At 40.1% G+C, this 14,429-nt stretch overlaps 1 protein-coding gene across 12 annotated transcripts in view; it reads right to left on the reverse strand.

The window, feature by feature from the left end:
* Positions 1 to 603: 603 nt before the first annotated feature.
* The window catches only part of FBXW11 (F-box and WD repeat domain containing 11), a 130,610-nt gene continuing 116,784 nt past the window's right edge, over positions 604 to 14,429 (reverse strand). For 10 of the 12 annotated variants that reach the window (XM_082380862.1, XM_082380871.1, XM_082380872.1 and 7 more), the window contains 4 exons: positions 12,679 to 12,789; positions 11,734 to 11,812; positions 10,476 to 10,661; positions 604 to 3,150 (listed from right to left, as the gene is read on the reverse strand). In XM_082380862.1, the coding sequence (XP_082236988.1) occupies positions 10,500 to 10,661; positions 11,734 to 11,812; positions 12,679 to 12,789 (352 nt within the window). In that variant the 3' untranslated portion in view covers positions 604 to 3,150; positions 10,476 to 10,499. Of the gene's footprint in view, positions 3,151 to 8,908; positions 9,983 to 10,475; positions 10,662 to 11,733; positions 11,813 to 12,678; positions 12,790 to 14,429 lie in introns of those variants that run through there. The other 2 variants (XM_082380867.1, XM_082380866.1) reach the window with 2 other exon arrangements.

Here is a 14,429-nt window from a genome sequence, read left to right on the forward strand (position 1 = left end):
TGGGGGCAAAACTCACAGAATTTTAGAATTAAACTCATAGAGTATAGAATTACTCTAATTTCATCTCAGAAGTCTACATTACCAATTCGGCTAAGGGCTGGCGGAATCTAGTTATCAGGAAAACTCTACTACTCAGGCCTCCTGAACAGAATCCTGCAGATACTAACTGTATTCCTCCTGCTCTAGTCCTCAACCAGCGATGTGTCAATCTGCCAAAAAGAAAGACAACAATTTCACGTCCGATGTGTGAGGAGAGGGCTGCAGCTGCACTTCTCACACGCCCCCACCCCCACCCCTTCGAGAAGCAGAGGATCCACTCCCGCCCCGAGCCATTTGGCACGTTTAAGGGGCCATTTTCACAGTAACTTGCGAGGCAATTAAGCACTTGTGGAAAGCAGATTTGCTGGGGAGGAGTTCTGAACCAGCCCCAGGGCATGGACTGGCATTATCTCATAGCAGTTCTCACACACCAAAAAAAGTACTTTGCCTTCAACCTCACTGTACAGAGCAGATGATTTTTTCAATCTACAAACTTTAATTGTATGTCACTGAATTACTGACAGCACGTTAACAGTTTTTTTTGAAAAATTTCTTAACAGAACATCAGAGTATTGCAACACTTTATTAAGAGTATTGGCTTTGAATTAGTAGCTGAAGTAACAATTGCATGAAGCCAGATCAGGTGTACTGCATAATACTCATACTTGATTTATTGACATTACTTAGCAATTTATTGGACGAAGGTCAAACTTTTTGTTTTTTATTAAGCACATTCCACAGTACAAAGCTGTCGTGAATAATATCTGTACAATTTAACAGTTTCAATAGCTGTTCAGACACAAATTTATTTCAAACAGTTATTGGCAAACATAATTAATTACAAGTTAGAATTAGACTATCCCAGTGCTTTAAAACATTAATATAGCAGTAATTTACAGTTTCTCAATTATGGTTAGCAAAATAAAGTCCAGAGTACAGCTGGGAATTACTACTATAATCCCAGAAAGTCAGAATTCCTCGGGTGCCAAAGTCCCCTGCTATAATTTAGTAGGCACAATTCAAAGGTTGTGTGCATATTCAAAGGCCATGATCTCCCAAGGAACCAGAATTTCTATATTAAACATGCAAAAACAACCACGGAAAGTCCATTCGTTCAGAAGAATTGCCTCCTCTCCTGCCCCTCCCTGCCCTGCCCCCTGGGCTCTCCTAACCAATCTGATACTAAAGCTGTAAGGTAAGAGTGGTCAAAGTTAAGTCACTTTCACAACCGCTGTCAGGGTTACAACATCCACCCGCTGAACGGAGATTTCTTTTTTTTTAACACTTTGAGACTCAACTTTTCAAGAACAGAAATTAATTTACCAACATGTAGGAGGGAAGGATGTATTTTTTAAAAAGGATAAAGGAAAACAAAAAAGCAAACCAACCCAATAAACAACCACAGACACACACATTGATTCCCACACCATTCTCAATGTAAAGGACAAAGCAAGAGCCCAGGCACCTTCCCCTCAGTGGGAGAGTGTGCTTCCACGGGAAGAGGTTTAGTTACAGGAAGTTCTCATTGGTCCTTTAAAATGTTAGCAACATTCCTTGATCTTTGGAAACAATGGCAAGGGGCAAATCAAAACCTAATATTGAACAAGGGAAAAGGAGTGCCAACCAGATGCCAAAGTCCTTTCCATGCACGTCAGCATGATGGTGCCATTCACACATTCGGGCTGCGGAGCGCTCGGGAGCCAGGAGAGCTTGCCGGGGCCACGGCAGCAGGCGACACTAGAGATGACAGGGATGGGATCATGAGCCTGAGGCTTCACACCACCTGGGAGGATCCTTCCACTCAAGACAGGCCCCTGAACCAGCCTGACCCGGGTCCCGGGCTCCAACACACAAGTGGGCCCTGCTACCACCTGACAAGGGCAGGACGCACGAACGCCAGAGCTGGGAGAGCCAGTCAGCGGGGCCTTCTCGCTCTTCCCTTCCCAGGGTTACTAACACACAGAGTGTGACCTGTGACGGTGAAGTCAAATGAATGCTATGGGAAGTGACCACAAGTACTTAGGAGTACTGATGAGGAAAAGAACAACAAAAGTATTTAAGGTACCTCTCTATTGTATATACTGCACAACGAATAAAACATTTTGTGTTAAACTTTAGAAATTACATCTTAAAACAAGATTCCCATTAAAACACACACACACCACACGCACAATGACAATGACAATGACAAAATAAGAACACCATATGAATACTGCAGGAAGGGTTCTAGGTAATCCACATCAACCCTGGTAGCGGGTTCTTGAGCCCAGCCCACGGCTAAGGGTGAACACACTCTGCATTAGTGTCTCAGGCACGGGGGCCCTGACTCGAGCAACCTTGAGGTTAAACTGTTATGTACATTATATCTACATGCGGATACAGTATTTTAAATTAGGAGGCAAGCACACATGTAAAGGTGTTACTCTACCAAATATCAGGAGATGGTTGCGGGTACAGAGAACAGTTAATAAAAGAAAAGAGCTATATTACCTGTTGGGAGATAATATAACCTGGCTTACAGTTCTTTAAATTAAAAGAAATTGGTACAGAAAGGAAGTATAATCCAAAAAATATTACTAAAACAATCCAGAGAAATGTTTCCATTGTCCAACATGTTCCTAATACAAGTCACAATTCATAATGACTTGGACGGTCAAAAGGAGAATGCTAACTTCTGAAAAGGAAAGCCCTGGACATTCTGGGTAGGTGTTTGGCACCCAAAATTTCACCGAAGAATGCTGTTTCTTAGTATCAGACCAAAGTGCAAAGCAATATAAATTAGAGGCCAAGTCTTCTCTTGACGGTCGATTTACTTCTGTAAAACAGACTGTACGTTCCTTTTATATGAACAATTTACATTTGAAGCGATAGATTTCTTTTCACTGGTGGGGGGAGGAAATGGGCTTCTGCACTACTGAAAGTCGGTGAAGCTAAGGTATCCTTCTCAAAGTAGAGGCCGGAATCGGAGGTGAGAAACGTCGGTACTTGAAGAGTTAGGCTGCTTTGCATCTACCCAGCGTCTAGAACCAATTCCAGCTTCATAACTCAGCTGTGAAGAACTCCCTTAGGCATTTGGTAGCCATGTAGCCAGTAGTTCAAGACTAGGAAACCCTGAAAAAACAAAAAAAACAAAGGGAGTATGGATGGATATTCTGGTTAGACATGGAGATATACACCGCAGCCCATCCACATCCACACAGGCATGTATGTACTTGCGCACACATAACACTGATTTTTAAATAATCAGCATCAAAATAGAAGCTGCAAGTTGTTTTGCGCATACTACATACCAGGTATCAGGTTTATTTCAACCTCTCAAGAACTTTATGAGGTAGAAACTATTATACCTACTTTACAAATAAGAGAACTGAGGCTCAGAAACATTATTTGGTTTAAAGCATTAGCCATTATATCCTGGGATAAACCATAATGGAAAAGAATATAAAAAAGAATGTATTTATGTGTGTATTACTGAGTCAGTTTGCTGTACAGCAGAAATTAACACAACATTGTAAATCAACTATGCTTCCAGAAAAAAAAAAAAAAGCGAGCATTAGCCGTTAAGTGACAGAGAGGGGATTCTAAGAGATGACTGACCCTATAACCTATCATCTTTCATGCTGCTGCTAAAAGTTATGCATGTAACAAAATATGCTTAATGTTAGATTTTATATTTGGCATAATCTTAAATTTACGCCATCCAGAGGCCACCAGGACCTCTCTCATGACCGACCAAGAGTCTTCATCTATCACTGTGAAACAAAAATACATAAAATCTAGGAAACAGAGTACACCTTCTAAACAGAATGCCAACAGTCAGAAATTACTTCTTTTTGAAATAAATCATTTATAAAAGGACAACACGATGTAGAGGGGAAGACAACTGAATGTTCTATATTTTTTTGACCATGACCTTGAGTCAGGAACACATTTTAATCACAATCTCTACATTCATCCGTGTATGTAGATACACACACAAACCCCTACGCAGAACATTCAGGAAACAACACTAATCTTTACTATGGACAATGCAGGCTGACATTGTATATTCTAAATTTCACCCAAAGTCAAAATCCATTAAAATGATTTCACAACTACTAATAAGTTACAACCCTTTCCAAACACTGCACTAAACCTTGGCCTGGAAGATCTAAGTCATCTTTAGGTCTAAAATTCTATGGCCAAAAAGAGAGAGAAAAAGAAAGGGAGCGTGGGGGTGGTTGTTTGGTTTGGTTTTGCTTTTAAAGCTTGTATATATTTTTTTAAAGGCAATTTTCCTAAAAGGTGGTTAATTTTCACAAAATCCTAATTTCACAAGAATCCTAATAAGCTTCCAAACGAATGCAAGACAGATTCACAATTTCATCTGCCACTGTTTTCCCATGAAGGATATGTAAGAGTATTTGAATTATTTTAAAAATATTAACACCCAGAGATAAGAAGTCAGCACTCTCAAACGCTGCTGGTGGGAATGTCAACTGATGTAACTCTTCTGGAGGGTAACACAACTCTTAAGTATCAAACCTCTTTAAACATCATACCTTTCAACCTAGACACTGCAGACATTTCTAGAATTCTATCCAAAGGTAATAAAAGATTGGGCAAAGATTAAGCTGAAAGAACCATGGCAATGTGTTTTATAATATGGGGGGGGGGAATATAAATATATAACAGGTGCATATCCAAACAATCAAATATGATTTTGCTATTAGGAACGATAATTTAGACAAAGAGTGACATTACTGACAGGCAACAATTTCACAATAAAGAAAAAAAAAAAGCACGGTTATCAACCATAATTTTTAAAAGCCTGAAAGGCTACATACAAAGGAGTTAATAATGGTGAACCAAGAAGAGGAGTTATCTACCTTTTACTAATTTCCTAATAGTGCTCTTATATTGTCTCATAATAAAAAAGAGAGCTACTGTATACATAGCTCTTGGGAGTTAGTAATTTTTTTAAAAAATGACTCAGCAAAAAACTCTATTGCTAAATTTCTCGACATAGAAATATTCTTACCTTATATTTTAGGGGTAAATATTTTACTGCAAGGTTAAATCATCATTAGGGTAGTGTTTCTTATTATGCATAAATTTTACAGCATCACATGGTAATAATTTTTTTCATGTTACAATAAATGAAAAGAATTTGGAAAAGAGCAATAAAATCTATAAAGTTGACTGCCAAGGTTGTCAAAAGTAATTCACTTTGAAGAGACAAACACATTTGAGGTTTCATTGCTTGTGCTGCTTAAAAAGCAGATAAGATTTTTCCACTGATTTATAATTGTGGATCATAACAAGGCAGTTGTTCTTAGGTTCCCAAAAAGGGGGCGAGAGGAGGGCCTGGAAGAAGTAACACTACAGTTTCCTTTCCACCACAGCCAATGAGAGAAACGGCATTGGTGATCATTTCATCTCTCAATCAAAGGAATCTAATTTCACGGCATTTTAAAGTAGTATATAAAAGTTGTCCAATTTGTGAAAGTTTACTATGTTCTATAATTCATCTATCAAATTCGCCAGAGGGGGAGAAAACATACTACAGATGTCTTAGATTTTATCATGTGCTTCTTTAGCAGAGTGGAAAGACACAAACACATATCAAAACTACAAAAGAGGTATACTTAAGTTGTTGTATGATATACCTACTCCCCTGACCCCATCCATTCCAGAAGCTCAGCCACAATTGTAGTTGTCTGTGTTCTATTTTATCTATTTCTCTTATGTGGGAAAATAGAAGCAGAAGCATTGGGATATAGTCAAAGCAATGCAGAGAGAGAAATGTATAGCTTAGAAAATAAAAAATTAAGAACAGAATAAACTTAACAAAAGATGTGCAAGACTTCTACACTAAAAACTGCAAAACACTGCTGAAGAGAAACTGAAGAAGACCTAAATAATAAAGAGATATACTGGGTTTATGGATTAGAAGACTCAACATTTGTTAAAGATGGAAGTTCTCCCCAAGATGACCTTTAGATTCAATGCAGTCCTGATCATAATCCCATAATCTTCATAGAATTTGACAATTTCATTAAAAAATGAGTATGAAAACCAAAAGGACCTAGAAGAGTCAAAACAATTTTTTTAAAGTTGACTTATTACACAGCGTGGTATTGGTAAAAGGATAGCCATAGATCACAGAACAGAATAGAGGCCAGAAAAAGAACTACAAACAAGTGGTCAACTGAGTTTTTGACTGAGTGCTATAACAATTCGATGGGAAGAGGACAGTCTTTTAACCCAAAAGAGCTGCAACAACTAGAAGGCTGTATAAAAAACACACACACACAAATATTAATTCTAAATGGATCAAAGACCTAAATGTAAAAGCTAAGCATATAGAACTCTTACAATGATGCTGGTCCAAATACGGTAGTCACTAGCTACATGTAGCTATTTATTTTTTTATTTAAAAAAATTTTTGGCTGTGTTGGGTCTCTATTGCTGCACGCGGGCTCCCTCCAGCTGCAGTGAGCGGGGACCCCTAACTACGGTGGCCTCTCCCGCTGCGGAGCACAGGCTCCAGGTGCACAGGGTTCAGTAGTTGTGGTACGCAGGCCGAGCAGCCGCAGCTCGCGGTCTCCAGAGCTCTCAAGCCCAGCAGCCGTGGTGCACAGGCCCGGTTGCTCCGCGGCACGTGGGACCTTCCCGGACCAGGGCTCGAACCCACGTCCCCTGCTCTGGCCGGCGGATTCCCAACCACTGCACCACCAGGGAAGCCCGCTACATGTAGCTATTTAAATTTAAGTTTAAATGAAGTATAATTAAATACAATTAAAAATCCAATTCAATTCAATTCAAATATAATTAAAACTTCAGTTCCTAAATCAAACCGGACACATTTCATGAGCTTAATAGCCACATATGGCTCGTGACTACCAAAGTGGACAGTGCAGGGGCTTCCCTGGTGGCACAGTGGTTAAGAATACACCTGCCAGTGCAGGGGACACGGGTTCGAGCCCTGGTCCGGGAAGATCCCACATGCCGCGGAGCAGCTAAGCCCGTGTGCCACAACTACTGAAGCCCGCGTGCCTAGAGCCTGTTCTCCACAACAAGAGAAGCCACCACGGTGAGAAGCCCGCGCACCGCAGTGAAGAGCAACCCTGGCCCACCGCAACTAGAGAAAGCTCACACGCAGCAACGAAGACCCAACACAGCCAAAAATAAATTAATTAAATAAATTAAAAAGAAAAAACCCACAAAGTGGACAGTGCAGCTGTAGAAAATGTAAACTAATCTAGTGAAAGGAAGCAGGTCAGTGTTTGCTAAGGCTGTGATGGGATCAGGCTCTGACTACAGAGGACACAAGGGAACTTCTTGGGGGGGTGATAAAAATGTTCTTACCTGGAGTGTGGAGGAAGTTGCAGGGGTGTATACATTCGTAAAAACTTGTCACAAAACAGTATACTTTAAATGGGTACAATCTGTTTTACAAAAATCATACCTCAATAAAATTGATTCAAGAACAGCAATGGGGCTTAGCGAAGGTGAAGGGGGCAGGGCAGAGGGAGATGTGTACATCTAGGTACCTGTGTATATGTAAGGAATATATCTAGTACTTGACTATGCCACTTGAGACAAGTTATTCCAATTTCTTACTGAGCTATTATCTTTATGTTTGTGGAAGGCGTATGAATACACTGCAGTTTCACACATATTTATTTATGGGCAAATTCTTGTTGGCCCAGGAGAGAGAGCACAAAGATGTCATGTTGGCCCCGGGTGTCACTTGACCAACAAATGTCAACAAGCACTCATAATACACTGTGCGCTCTATTAGACACTGGGGCTCCAAAACAAAAGGAGCTCCACGCCTTGTAAGAGAGACAGGCATGCAAATCATTTCAATACCAAATAATAAATTAAGTCAGATGAAGTAAAGAAGTGGGGGTGTGGTGGTATCTACAAAACCCTAACAACACAAGCAAGGGGAGGGAGGTGGCAGAGGTCTGTACTACTGAAGTGTAATTAGGGAAATTAAACAGAATTCAGTCTGGTTGGAGCCCCAGATTTTTGGGAGGGAAGAATGCAAGGCTGGGGTTGGGGAGGGTAGAGAGGACAGAAGGTAAGAGCTAGATATTGAAATTTCTGTTAGCTAATCCTAGCTAAGCCTTGTTCCTGAAAACAACAGGAAGCTAGTGAAGAGGAGTACGGCAGAGGCAGGGCTAAGATGACCATAGTTGGTAGCAGGATGAAGGGTGGGCTGAAGAGGGAGAAGAAGAGACCAGGAAGGAGGAAATTTGGGTCCCTTCCTCCTTCCTTATGTATTTCTTTGGTTTGGGGCGAAGGGAGGTTGAGGCAGGGAAGAGCAATCACTCAAGAAATCCTTGCCGGGCTTCCCTGGTGGTTCAGTGGTTACGAATCAGCCTGCCAATGCAGGGGACGTGGGTTTGAGCCCTGGTCCGGGAGGATCCCACAGGCCGCAGAGCAACTAAGCCCGTGCGCCACAACTGCTGAGCCTGCACGCTACAGCCCGTCAGCCACAACTACGGAAGCCCGTGAGCCACAACTACTGAAGCCTGCGCGCCTAGAGCCTGTGCTCCGCAACAAGAGAAGCCACCGCAATGAGAAGCCCCTGCACCGCAACGAAGAGTAGCCCCCGCTCGCCACAACCAGAGAAAGCCCGCACGCAGCAACGAAGATCAAATGCAGCGCCACCACCCCCTGCCAAAAAAAAGAGATCCTGGCCTTCTTCCTCTGTAATTTCCTATAATTCAATAAACATAAAAATTCTGCCATGTGAATTTCTCAACTGACTTGTGAAGAATCTATCCAGAGAGAAAGCAGCAAGGGAGACGGCCACTGTCACAAGAGCCAGTATGAACACACTTGAGACCAGGAACGGCAACTATTTATGTGGCTTACAGGTCACTACTGTGGCTCAGCTCCTATAGCCAGGGAGGCACAGCCAAGCTATCGAGGCACTTAGTCCTTCTGGGTCCACGTGGGGTCCCATCATCCTTCCAAAGACAGTACACAAGCCAGTCACTACGGATCAAACTGAGTTGGCATGAAGAAACAATGCATTTGCCATTCCTGATGCAGATCCTTGGTTTATCACTAATAGATGGAACAGGGGCAAGACCAGAGGTCTGCATGCTTCTTCTTAAAGGGCCAGACTGTACATATTTTAGGCCACACAGTCTCTTTTGCAACTACTCAGCTCTGCCACTGAAGCACGAAAACAGCCACAGACAATACATAAACAGATGAACTGTGGCTGTGTTCCAATAAAACTATTTATGGGCACTGGAATTTGAATTTTATATAATTTTCACATGTTCTAAAATAATATTCTTCTTTTAATTGTTTCAAAGTATTTAAAAGTGTAAAAAACTATTCTTAGATTGCTATGGTAAGGATAAAAAAAATTAGGCAGTGGGTCAAATTTGGCCTCCAGCTGTAGTCTGCCGACCCTGAATAAGACAAACTTCCTGGAGCAGAAATAAGGAGTATCTGAAAAGATGTCAACTTAGTGATCTAGAAACCAGTGATTCCCTATCTTTTCACCCAAAAAAATGTCACGATTCTACACATGGACTTTCTTTACATTTTTAATATTCAATGAACAGGAAAATATACAATGACAAAAAGCTACTAAGCATTAAGTAATGTTTTTACATAAATATGAATTTTATTAACACAGTCTTTACATACATATATACATGATAGTACAAATATGCACAAATATTATTTATTCAATCTACAAAGTTTAATGTGCACAGAATTCACAGGCCCCCTCGCAAAATTCTCAAGAGTTGGGAATACTGCTCCAGATGAACATGGTAATCAGTTCCAAGGACACTGCCAAGTAAGGCTTCTCATCCTCTAGCTGGACACCCTTAGTAATCAAAACATGCCATCATCAGTGTTATTATGGCCCTAAGTCTTCCTGTAACCGGAGCAAAGGACTTGGCTTCCAGGGTACCTGTTGTGTCTAATGGATGAAGAACGAGTTTTAGGGGCTCTCTCAGCAAACACCCTTCTTTGATTCCTACCCTAGGGAATGGTGGTGGTGGGTGGATTGTAATGGGGGGGGCGGGGAGGGGAGGTCGTTTTAAGTGTTTGCCTGATGGTGATTTTTTTAAAAATAAAAGATAGAACTGAAAGACAGGAAAGAAAGAGAAAAAGGAGATCCCTGCACCACAGAACAGAATTTGGAGGACTTTACTGGTACTAAATTGGTATGACCTGGGAAAAGTTTCAAAAAACAGGAACCATGGTGTCTACCAATATGAAAACCCACAATAAGCAGGATTCCGATTTATATCTTATTTTGATGTGACCATAAAGATCTAGCCTTATGCTAGAACTCTGCAAAGTTGATGCATCTAACGTTCCTATTACTGAGAAAGGAACCCAAATCATAAAATTTCCCCAAAGGGAAGGTGAATTCAATCAGCAAAATTAAAAGTGGGGGAAGTACTCACCTGAAACAGGTAAAGTGCAGACTGTTATCTGGAGATGTAAGTGTATGTTCTGGAGGGAGAACGGGTCTCATTCTGGGCACTGGGAGGCACATTTAAGAAATCCCAAATCAAAATTGTGTCATCATGGGAGCTGCTGATGATCTGAAATTCATCAAACTGTAGCCGAAACACACGTCCAGAATGTTCCTGTGAAACATAACAGCTTGATGCATAAAACGAAATCTTTACAATCCCTCCTATCTCACTACCAGGGAGTTGGCACAGGCTGAAAATACAGCTCCTTATCCAGGATTCCTAAATAAGTTTCCAGAGCTTTATTGAGCTTTGTCCTTCACCCTAGGAATACAGATTCTGCCTTCTCTTCTAGGCTTTTTCTTTAATTTAACTTTGTATCCTAGACCCTGGCCCATTAATATGTCAACGAAGAAAAACTATGTGATCGTCTTACAAAGGGTCTTAAGAAGGTAAGCCACAATATTTAATACCCATTCTTGATACACTGTAAAAACTAGGACCAGAAGAATAGTGTTTTTAACACCACCAAGCATATCTATCTCCAACCACAGCTAGCATCAAAATTAATGGTGAAGTACCAGAAGTCTTCCTATTAAAATCAAGAAGAAAACAAGAATGGCCTTGACTCAAGTTCTGCATGTTCTAGTCAATGAAAGGAGAGAAAAAATAGAAATAGAAGGTAAAACTACTGAAAATAAGAAAACTCTATCAATATTTTCAAACAACTGTCTCCTCAAAAATACAACAAAAGTAAACAGACTGTTAGAAATAATGAGCTTGGTAAAGTTGCTAAAACAAGATTAATATATAAAAATAAAGTATTCCTATATGCCAAGCAATAATCCGTAGAATACAGATTGAGGGGAAAGTCCACCATAATAGTACAAAAATGTGCTGAGTTATAAAACACAACACAACTACAGATACCCATATTAGGAAATCTCCCAAACTTGCAGACAGGAAATACTTTATGTTCTAGGAGGAAACCAGTCCACCTACAAATGAGGAAGCCTGCTTTCATATTTTAAGTTGTGTTAATACTCTTTATAAAAGAGCTCACAGAAATATGAATGTCAAATATTCTCTGATTTTGACTAAACAAAATTAACAGAACAGCGCATTTCTCAGAAGGCACGCTGTGAGGTACAGAAGCTTTCCAGTGAGTGATAGGCTCAGGGAGGTCTATCTGCAGGTGGCCAACCACCAGCACAGGGAAGCACTTCCCTTTCAACAGATCACATACCACCAATGTGCGCAGACACAACGTGCTTGCTGGGGCTCGGGGGTCGAGAGCAGCCTGCAAGTCCCAAACTTTGATTTTCCTAGAAAGGAAAATGAAATCACAATTAGTGGAAAAGTCAACATTTTATATATTGTCAAGCATTTCCTCGACAGAAAGGAGTGCATTCGAACTGCCTATTTTAAAAGCTAATGGGGAACCTGCTGATGTTTTGACAAGGTATTTAAACCAATTACACTTGATTTGGAAAAAATAAGGACCTACACATTCTCAGAATTGCTGAAATTGTGAAGAAATATTATTTGAAGGGAGACAAGAAAACAACTTCACATTATCTAAATTCAATTCCTGACTTGATAATCTATGTCACCAAATTCATTAATCAGGGGGCTCTCTAGGGCTGAGTAGGTGCCGCTGACAGAAGCTAGGGCTCTCTGTGAAATTCCAAGGATACCTTTCTCCAAACTAAGCAAATGCTGAAAGTTAATAATAGGAGTATGAACAGACCAACTAACCCGTCTGTGAAGTATATATAAGGTCATCTTGAAAGGTTTACGGTTGCCATTTGCTCATTTTAAAAGTCATGAGGCTTTTTAAAGAGGATGTGTTCAATTCACCCAAAGGGGAAAAGAAATTTATCATTGAACTCACCAAAAAAAAAAAAAAAAGCCTGGTTTAATTTAGCACTGGGACAAGGAACTGAATTCCTGCAAAGCCTAAGCTACTCCCTGAGTTTACAATAATGGTTAAAAGCATAAGCTTATTAATTCATCCTTCTGGGTCTGAGTGTCCCCACTTGATCAAGTGGTATAATAATACCTGCCATCCACCATTACATAGGAAATACCTAGCATGGGACCTAGCACATACACAGCTGCTTAATATGCAGTACTTATTTTTCCTCTTCATATAGTTATGGCTGTGCATTTGAAAATTTGAAACACGTACCCATCATAGGCCCCACTGACAATCCTCTTGTTATCAAACCGGATGCATCGGACCAATTCTTCATGTCCCTCTAGGACTCTTAAACAGGCGCCACATTCAATATCCCACAGCCTTGAATGAAAAACAGATTTCTGTGAATCAACTTCCTACGCATGATTCAAACTATCCATACGTGATCTTCTCTACCCTGGGAATCTTTATTTCTATCTCACTCCCAGTTCACATTATACACATGTGAAGATATGTGTGTACATTTGTACCATTCATGTGTTTTTTAAGAACTAACTTGGGAGGAAGGCTTACTTTTCATTTTATTTCCTTTTACATAGTTTGAAACTTTTAAAAATCACATGCATGTTGTTATTATTTAAATAATACCAACAAAGAAATTTCAATTACATTTAGTTTGTAGGCATGCTCTTGATGTCTGAGTTGATGAAACCAAGTAGCCAAATGGTCTAGGAAGAATTTTTAGGGGGAGACAGGGATTGCAGGCCGTAAAGAAGAAAAAGGATGTAGGTGTGGGGAAGATAATAAATACAGCCCAGGGGGTTAGGCTTCCACCACCAAGGTTAGAACTGGTGGACCAGCACAATGGTCTCCCTCTCCTGATGAGGCTTAGGGATTCCCCTTCCTAGATACAGACTGCATCCTAGGGCTGTCTAGGTTTACAAGGTCAGAGTGGGAGCTTCTCATTAGGCATATGCAGTGTCTTAGAAATATAAACCCAGTGACTACCATCCAGCCTTTTTCTCTGTATATGATTTATGTAACAATTCTGGAAATAGAGATTTTTTTAATTATTATCACTGATTTAACTACATTATTTGCAAAAAGAAACCACAGCAAACTAACATGTACAAAACAAAGTTAGCAAATTAATTCTATAATGACATTTTCTTAGCCTCCCCACTAGTACCTATCATACATCCAATGAATATTCTACCCTCAGCAAATGCTCTCATCAGTGTCAGTGATGATGGCCTCTCTAATCTACTGTGAAGAGAACACTGCCACTATAACCAAAGTGGTTCCCTTCCATAAACTATTCAGCAGTACACATTATTATTTTGTAGAAGCTCAGAGATTCCAATGAGGAAGTTAAGAATTGTTTATTGCTTAAATATTAAGTAATACCAAGCATAAAGAATGCAACAGAACCAAGATTCAAGTTCTCAACTGACTTTTATGATACCTTAAAACTTAAAATGATAAAGAAAACTTTTGGCAGTTTAAGCTACATTGTGTTTGCTTTCTTTCTTTCTTTTTCTAAAAAAATAATCTTGAACCCAATCCTTATTTTGCCCAAACAGGCAATTTGATTATAAAAAAGCTACTAGAATATGTTGGGACAGTTGGAAAAATGACTTGGGGTAATTAAACAGATATTTAAGGGAAGTTCTTAATAAGATAAAAAGTGTTTAAAGATATTCATATTTATTAGAAAGCAAGGACAATGAGTGTTAGGAAGAAAAAAGGGAGATAAGATAAATGACCAAACAGGAATTGATGACAGTGTTGGGAGAGAGAAATAAAGTACACTCCCCTCTGTTAGGGAGAGAGGCAGGAGCTCACTGGTAAGGGAAAGGAGAGCATCAGGCCAGAGCATCCTCTGTTCTGAGGCACTAGGGTAGTATTAAGTGATCTTGGGTGGAGTTGAGGTTATAAAAACCTTGTGCACTGGGGGAATCTTGGAAGAATACCCAGGGCATACACAATTTACCCACTTTAGTATGCAGAACCAGGGAGAT

The sequence above is a fragment of the Balaenoptera borealis genome, assembly GCF_965194805.1.
Source record: "Balaenoptera borealis genome assembly, chromosome: 2".
NCBI lineage: Eukaryota > Metazoa > Chordata > Mammalia > Artiodactyla > Balaenopteridae > Balaenoptera > Balaenoptera borealis.